The sequence below is a fragment of the Cyphomyrmex costatus genome, unplaced genomic scaffold (genome assembly GCF_001594065.2).
Source record: "Cyphomyrmex costatus isolate MS0001 unplaced genomic scaffold, Ccosl1.0 scaffold123, whole genome shotgun sequence".
In the NCBI taxonomy this organism is placed as follows: domain Eukaryota; kingdom Metazoa; phylum Arthropoda; class Insecta; order Hymenoptera; family Formicidae; genus Cyphomyrmex; species Cyphomyrmex costatus.
The window spans coordinates 1,578,576-1,586,919 of NW_017275207.1; the positions used below are offsets into that span (position 1 = coordinate 1,578,576).

General features: G+C 31.4%; 2 protein-coding genes across 2 annotated transcripts in view; both read left to right on the forward strand.

The window, feature by feature from the left end:
- scat (VPS54 subunit of GARP complex scat) overlaps positions 1 to 2,104 on the forward strand; it is a 5,684-nt gene extending 3,580 nt beyond the window's left edge. Inside the window, exons 9-13 of the mRNA XM_018549334.1 lie at positions 326 to 751; positions 842 to 1,122; positions 1,187 to 1,404; positions 1,530 to 1,746; positions 1,836 to 2,104. Of these exons, the coding sequence (XP_018404836.1) occupies positions 326 to 751; positions 842 to 1,122; positions 1,187 to 1,404; positions 1,530 to 1,746; positions 1,836 to 2,097 (1,404 nt within the window). The 3' untranslated portion in view covers positions 2,098 to 2,104. The remainder of the gene's footprint in view (positions 1 to 325; positions 752 to 841; positions 1,123 to 1,186; positions 1,405 to 1,529; positions 1,747 to 1,835) is intronic.
- A 1,952-nt stretch (positions 2,105 to 4,056) lies between these two features.
- On the forward strand, positions 4,057 to 6,631 carry LOC108781385 (cytoplasmic dynein 2 light intermediate chain 1). The gene is made up of 7 exons (XM_018549337.1): positions 4,057 to 4,073; positions 4,687 to 4,804; positions 4,875 to 4,976; positions 5,227 to 5,553; positions 5,876 to 6,033; positions 6,164 to 6,407; positions 6,528 to 6,631. Exons 1-7 carry the CDS (start codon positions 4,057 to 4,059, stop codon positions 6,597 to 6,599), a joined length of 1,038 nt encoding a protein of 345 aa, XP_018404839.1. The 3' UTR covers positions 6,600 to 6,631.
- The last annotated feature ends 1,713 nt before the right edge of the window (positions 6,632 to 8,344 follow it).

Here is an 8,344-nt window from a genome sequence, read left to right on the forward strand (position 1 = left end):
GTAAAATATAAATATATATATATATATATATATATTTATATTTTTCTTTATTTTCTTCTGCTTTATGCTTATATATATATTGCAAATTTTTAATTTTTAATATTAAATGTCTTTGTGTAATTGAGCACTAAAATTGATATTAAGATTTTTACAATTATGTGACTACAAATAAAACTTTTTTACCTCTTAAGAACAATTACTTTGGAGATTATAAGTTACTATTTATTTTTAAATTGTGTGTCATTGTGAAATATTTAATAATGAAACATGTGTATTATATAAAAACATGTATATTATATATAATAATTAAATATTCTATTATTAGGCAGTTCATGATGTAATGAAAGATACCGCAGACTTATCAGCAGGACGTTTATGTGACGGGTCGTTTGATGAATCAATACTTGATCGTCTACTGACTCGAGAAGAGCATTCGCGAGTGATTACAAAACTCTGTGACATGATTACCTCTGTGTGTGATTACTGCCATGAGCGAATGGGAAATCTACTTTCAGCTGGGACAAGTGAAAAGGATAAATTCCACAACGATAAGGACAAGATAATTGCTGATGTTTCACAGAATAAGGTAGAGGATAAAGAATATCATACTTGGAATGATAAGAACTCTTGGTTGAGTGAGAGAGCAACAGCCGCTCAAGTTTGCCAATTAGCCAATATGGTTGAAGAATTCACATACACTTGTGAGAAACTTTGCGGTAAACAGTGTACTGCATTACGATCGGCATTTAAAGTAATTATTATTTGTGTAAATCATGTCATTAGAAATTTACTTATCAAATAGAGTAATTGTTCTGTCAATGTATAATTCATATTTTTATAGGCGCAAGCAAGTAAATTTGTACATCGTTTTCATAATGAACGTAAAACTAAGCTGACGCTATTATTGGAATCTGAAAGATGGAAACAAGCTGATGTACTATTAGAATTTCAGTCGTTAGTAACGTATGTATATGAGAAAAAACATTTTCCACTTAAAATATCCACGTGTGAGGATAGCATCAAGAATGAAAGTGTGGGGAATTTCATCATGGTTGGTGATGAAAAATTTGCTGTTGTCGGAACTGCTCTGATGCTTATACAGATGATACACGAATATTGCAGGTAAAGATAAATTACAAAATATTATTCGTAAAATCTTCTATAATATAACATAGTTTGTTTTTAGGACTGGTAGTGAATTAGTTGCCTTGTCTGGAACTATAGGAAGACAATTAGCCGAATTGTTAAGACATTATAATTCAAGATGTTGTCAATTAGTTTTGGGTGCGGGTGCAATGGAAGTTGCGGGTTTGAAAACCATTACAAGCACGATTCTCGTATTGGCGGCGCGAAGTCTTAAACTTGTATTGTGGTTTATGTCTTTTGTGAAAGCACATTTTCAAGGTAATTTAATATGTTGAATTATTATGTTAAATATAATATAAAAATATATATTTAGCAACAATTGAAACGTTAAATATGAAAAGATTTATTTAAAAATATTTTATATACGCCTTTAATACATTTAGCACTCATAGAACAAAATCCAAGTCGAGGACTGATTGGCACGTCTGGTATCAGTGGAGGAGTAGCTTTATTAGATAGTGTTGAAAGAGACATTCGCGCACATGTTCGTGAAATTGAAGGGAAAATCCTCATTATTGTAGATAATTTATTAGGCGGACAAATATCTAAATGGACAGCCAGACCTCCAGTGCCATCTAAATCTTTTAGAAATATTTCTAGGTAAGTATTTGGATAATGTTATATCTAATATTTATAACGATTATGACGTCTAATATTCTTGTCTTTCAAAATTTCATTTTTATTTGCAGTTATCTAATGAAACTTCATGAAGCTGTTTCTGGTATTTTGCCTACTGTCGAAGTACAATCTCTTTACCGTACGGTAAATTCATTATTCAAGGAGAAACTTAGAGAGCAACTAGTTAAAATGAATATAGTGAACAATGGTGGCCCACAACATGGTGTGGTTACATCAGAACTTACATTTTATCTTGAAGCCTTAAGAAAATTAAAAGTTCTACCAAACGAGGAGTTAAATGACAATTGGATGAGTGACATATGGACTAGATAACATGCAGAGCGCGTAATATACTGCATTATAGAAGCAATGAAATATTATAGAAAAAGATGACTAAAAAATCAGTGCATTTGTCTTCCTTTGTATTACTCATTATACCTAAAATATGAAACATATAGTAGCAATGCTCATCGAATATCTAATGAATTTTATGAAAAAAATATTTGCGTTGAATTTTCAACATTATGGGTACTTTAAATAACTATTGATAATTTAATATGACAAAAAATTAATATACATACTGACAGATTATTACATAGCTTTGCTAGTTTGATGTGAACGAAATAAGAGGTTTTTATAAAATGTATCGAAGAAAACATTTGACAAACGCTAATTATAGCTGATTTTGTATTGAGTCAAACAATATTAATTTGTTAAAATATTGTTTGATATTATCGTTCATGTTTAAAACTATAGTTTTGTGAATACATTAACTAATCTGTCATAATATGTTCATCTTTCTCCTTCAAGTACTTTTACTGACCATAGTGTTCAAACAAAATTAGTATAGAGTATACATATATCTATATATTATTAAAGAATAGTCATAGAAATTTTGAGAATATTATTTTCCAGAACAAGTATGGACAAAAATTACAGAAAGGAACAGCATCTATTTATTTGTAAATTTAACGTTACATTTTGCAGATCTTTCGGTATTTAACGGTGCTGTAACAGGACCAAACGTAGCAACTTGTAAGATTTTGTATGTTAACATATTTACTGCGTTTTAAAGTTACAGATTTCTTTAAAAGGGATTTTTTTATCATGAAAGCCTCATATCAGTAATCAGATTTAATCGAATCCATATATACAGATTAAACTAAGAAATGATAAATGTTTTAATTATTATGTATTTATTATTATATAAATTAATTGCTGGTTGATTATAATTCATTGAACAAAAAAATAACAATATATGATCCACGTTTACGAAAAATTATAATGAAAATGTATGTGCGCGCTGTTCATATACAGTTCTGCAGAAAAAGAATGCATAATGATATTAATATTTTTAATTTATATACATATATTAATGAGACTTGTGCAATTGTTAATTTGTTATAATAATTAAGTATGAAAGACAATGTGTTTTTCTAATTGTGGAAAATGTTTTAGCTACTTTAGAAACTATTCATTCGTATGTAATAATTTATAAATTGTTGAAATTTATCACGAATTGTAAGATATATACCATTCCTGATTTGATCTAGTCCAAGTTGTACATAATGTATGCAATGAAAATATATTAAAAAATAATTTAATTTATAAATAAATTTGCGAATTATATACGTGTTATGCGCGTCATGATCCAGCGGAGACATTATGTTGTAAAGCTCTGAAAACATTTTTATATCATAAAGAAATTGAAGAAGCTAAATAAAAGTGTTCAAATTGATTATTACAAAAGATATCCTTGTAGATTTCTTTATCAAGACTGATGAGATCTTTCGTTAGATCATCGCGCATATATAGTTGAAACGTTACGCAAACGAGCGATTAACGTAGGTGTAAATTATTATATCTTGTACTATCGTGATGTATTCTGAACATTAATATAAACAATTAAAAATCAATTGTCATAACTGGAAACAGTTATATAATATTATTTACTTAAATAAACTGTTCCTAAAAATGTTTATCAAATTTTGTAATCTAGGATTGCGTAGTAAGAAGAATTATTTATCATACATCTCTAAATAGTTACATATCGAAACAGATGTGCTCTACATTATATGCGAATATGCTTTTATTGTGTATATATACAATTATTATTTTGTTTTTTTATAATAATTCACATGTCATACAGGAATGATGCAAGTGAGCGGCTGAGCGTTTACCTTCGTTTCCATGGTAATACAAAGTAAAACATATCCATAACCTGAAGAAATATGGCATTGTGCGAATAGAACTACAGTTATTAGTATCATTCTTTATTGTGTTTTAAAAATAATGACTGCAGAAAACTGGTGATTAATTTATTATACATATATATTAAATTTGTTACAGCTTTGTAAACAGAAATGTATTGATATAATATATTATTAAATAATTATAATCTTAAGCTATATATTAATGAGTAATATTTAAAAAAAAATACTTTTCATTATTTCCTAATTTTGAAAGAATAATCAATAAGTATAAGAATAATTAAATAAACGATTTAAAGAAATCTATCTATAACTATTTAATACGAATATAAATCTGTAATTATTTGTCTTTTTTATTTATAATATTTATTTATGGTAGATGGTAGCTAACATCATATCCCTGATAAAAAAAAGTTGATAGAGAATGATAGAAAAATCCTATCATTTTGAATACGGAATCTGGTTCGTAAATTCACTAATTTGAATCAAGTCTTATAGGAATCTTGTACACATCTTATAGAATTCGATAAAATACGATAAAATTCATAGCCGATCAATCGTGACGTTGCAAACTCGACGATAGAAAATGATATAAACTTATATAAAACAATACAAATTGATAGAAATATCGATTTTAATCATTTTCCATTAACTTTTTATCAGACTTGTTCTTAACATTATAAAACTAATTACAATAGAATGAACTTTCTAGTGAGGAGTCTATGCGAGAAACTGCATTACGGCTTGCTGTAGAAGAAGAAAATAGACGCAAGACTGATCCAAATGAAACTCACGAACGATCCATTATTATCCTTGGCAGCAAGGGAGTTGTAAGTGATGAAATTAGGAGCATACTACATTAGCGCAAGATGTACTTTGCATTTCCACTTGCACTTGTAGGGTAAAACAACAATGGTGTATCGATTTCTTGAAAAAGACGAAAGACCAAAACCAACTATAGCAATGGATTATTCGTTTGGTCGCAAAACTGTGAAAAGTTTAGTAAGTGACAACTGTACGAATTCATCTTTCTACAAAAATATATTCGTGGATGATAAATTTTAATTTCTTTACACTAAAGAATTATAAATATATTAATTTAAAATTTTAGAAAATATATATATAATTTTATATGCTTATAACAGAAATTAATTATAATATTTTTATTATAAAAAATGTTAGTATATTTATTAACGAAATCAAATTTTTTACTACTTTAGAAATTAAACTTCTAAATAGTATATTGCTGTAGGTGAAAAATATTGTGCACGTGTGGGAAGTGGGTTACTTAGCTTCTTCTTTGGTATCTGTTGCGATGACAGGATCTACATTGACACATTCCCCTCATCACACCGTGTTATTAATAATGTTAGATTTATCGCGACCAGAAGAATTATGGTCTTCCTTCGAGGAGGCCCTTTCCGTAATACGAAATGGTTTGAAAATGAGTTACGACACTAACATGATTCAAGAATTACGGGATAAGGGGGAAGCAGATAGAAAAAAAGAATTGGAACGTGGAGTTGATCCATTTTTAATGAAAATGTGTATTATAGGTGGACGATATGATGAGTTTAAGGTATTTGATAAATATATAACGTGTATGTGTAAATATTATGAAAAGAGTAAAAAAGACACATATATTTGTTCTGCACTGTACAAAGATAAACAAAATAAAAAAATTGTTACAGTAATTTTAATTTATTGCTATGAAGTTGGTAATAATATAAGAGAGAAAATTAAAAAGTTTTAATACATTAAACTCAAAAAGTGTATTTGTAATTAATATATTTCCCTTAACTTTGAATATTTTAAAAGACAATTAGCATAAATTTTAGAACTTTGTAATATTGTAACATTTTAGAGTAAATTAATTTTTTCTGTGATTAATTCTGTAATAGGAATTTGATTCGAGTAAGAAAGAATTTATTGGCAAGATATTGAGAGCTATAGCTCATAATCTAGGTGCAAGCCTTTATTACTATTCCTCTAAAGATAAATTTCTCGTACGACGACTGAAAGATTTATTATCTCATTATGGATTTGGTTCTCCATTTATGTAAGTTCTGATAGTAAACATGATTTATTAAGTTTTAATATTCACCGAGAACTTATTTATATTTTATAAATTACATGTGTGATATATCATATATCTCGACATCGTGTCTTTATATGAAATGAAACGCAAGGGAGGATAAGTGTACGGATTATGAAAAACCGTTAATGATGCCGGCTGGCATGGATTCTTTCGGACGAATCGATTTGCAATTCCCTCAAACGAGACCGTCGGCAATTTTAGATACTATCAAACAGATCTACGTCTCACGTATACCGCAAGTGTCGAGGAGTGACGAAAGTACTTTGGAGGATCCCAGTAATGACCCTAACTTTAACGAGCCTATTATCGATAGATTGAGAATGCAGCGAGAAGAGGTATATATTTGCTTGTTCATTATCTTTTTGCTTAATACTTAATAAATGTTAGCTTGCGTAAAAGATTTGTTAATTTTAGGCATTATATGTAAGTAAACTGAATTGATTATTTTCTGCCAGGAGATCGGTATACTGCTGAATGATATGATGGAAGGCCGTATGCCGAAAATTCCCGTGCCCGATCCAATTTAGAGAATATGAATATTCTATGTACCCATTATGATTTTGAAGCAATAAATTAAAATAAATAATTTATTTAGTAATTTATGCCATACTATATTGTAAGCTATAATATACAAAATTAATAAAGATTAATAAATTATTTTACGTACAATTACATAATGGGATAGATATAACTTTTTCTTAAGATTATAATGCATCAAAACCGCATCGTTTTCTTCTACAACTTAGTACGTAAAGATAAGGGAAGCAAATAATAACCTGCCGTTAGCTTTGTTTCTTGAGATAAAGTGATAACAAAAGACTGTAATAATAGTACCTCTCTCCTCAAAACGAGGAAGAAAGGGAGAAATAATAATGAAAATAAGATAATAAACATATTATTATAGTCATTAGATAATAATTGTATGTATAATTTCTTTTTTAACACACACATTTTCTTAAAAGAGACATTTTTAAAAGTATTTCTAAGGCAAGAAACGAGATCGTTTCTTTCAGATGTTTAAATGTTTCTATTTTATTGATAATTAATTTTGTTTTTACGTGTTGTATTTTTATACATTAACTTTTTTTCGTGTAGGTCTTGAAGTTAAAAAAAAGTATAGGAGAGAAATTGAAGAAATCCTTAATATTTGAATTTAGAATTGTTTCAAATAAAATTATATCGTATTATTTAGAAATCCTCTCTCTTCTTCTCTTTTTACTATTCTTTCGGACAAAATTAACTTTCAATCTCAATAAAGGAGAGTCCGCACATTTAACCCAAAAAAAATTCTATAATGATTAACATTTAATAAACTCAGGGTATTCCAGAAACCCACTTCGCTCCTGCTTCGTTTGCGTTCTCCTTTCATCGTAGTGCCCTCGAAACCCCGTCTCCTTTTCCCTCCCACGCACAATAGCCACCAAGAGGGTGGTAGGGAGAAAACGTCCCGCGGCACTGCGCCGACGTAACGCTGTGTCGCTGATAAGAAGCGGCCGCGCACGTTCGCGTGCGCCCGTCGTAAATGGAAGCGCATGCGTATCCCGCTCCGGTCGCTCCCGATACGCGCAGGGTATCCGAGCATTTACGAAAACGGGGCTCCGGTTGGGGGGGTCTCGCCACGAAGAGCTCTCTCGTTTCCTTGCCATCGTTTCCTCAGTGAAAATGCCGCCGCGATAGAGAGCCGCGCGTGCTCTCCTCGAGCTCTGGTCGCGCCCCCCGTGACAAGCGTGTCGGCTGTCTTATCGATAGTAGAGCTCACTCGCGGTGCCCTAACGCTGATATTCTCCCGCTAATTATTCCACGCTAATCAATCGCACGCGTGTCGCCAGCGATTTAATCTTGCCCCTCTTTTTGCCGCTCTGTCTTACATTCCCCCTGCTCCATTTCCCTCTTCCGCGCATCGCCTTCTCGCTCCTTTCCGTTCTCTCATAGTCGGCCCTTATCACCGCCTTCCTTCCGTCTTATACCCTCCCTCTTCCCTCGTTCCTTTTTACACGCGCGGTACGCACCGTTAGCGTGTATACGGTTTGACAGTCCGCGAGTGTCACGGATCGTTTTTCGCGCCCGCGGACTGTGGACGCCGCTTCCGGAGAACGGCGCACAGGTGTAGTCAGGTGAGTTGCGAGACATGTAGCAACTCCGAATGATAGAGTGAGAGAAATAGACAGAGAGAGAGAGAGAGAGGGAGGGAGGGGGGGAGGGAGAAAGTGAAAAGAGAGAGAGAGAGAGAGAGAGAGAGAGAGAGAGAGAGAGAGAGAGAGAGAGAGAGAGA

Coding starts and splice junctions, on each gene's coding strand:
- LOC108781385 (XM_018549337.1), top strand. Junction 4,977..5,226: donor GCAAAACTGTGAAAAGTTTA/GTAAGTGACAAC, acceptor ATATTGCTGTAG/GTGAAAAATATTGTGCACGT. Junction 6,408..6,527: donor TGAGAATGCAGCGAGAAGAG/GTATATATTTGC, acceptor ATTTTCTGCCAG/GAGATCGGTATACTGCTGAA.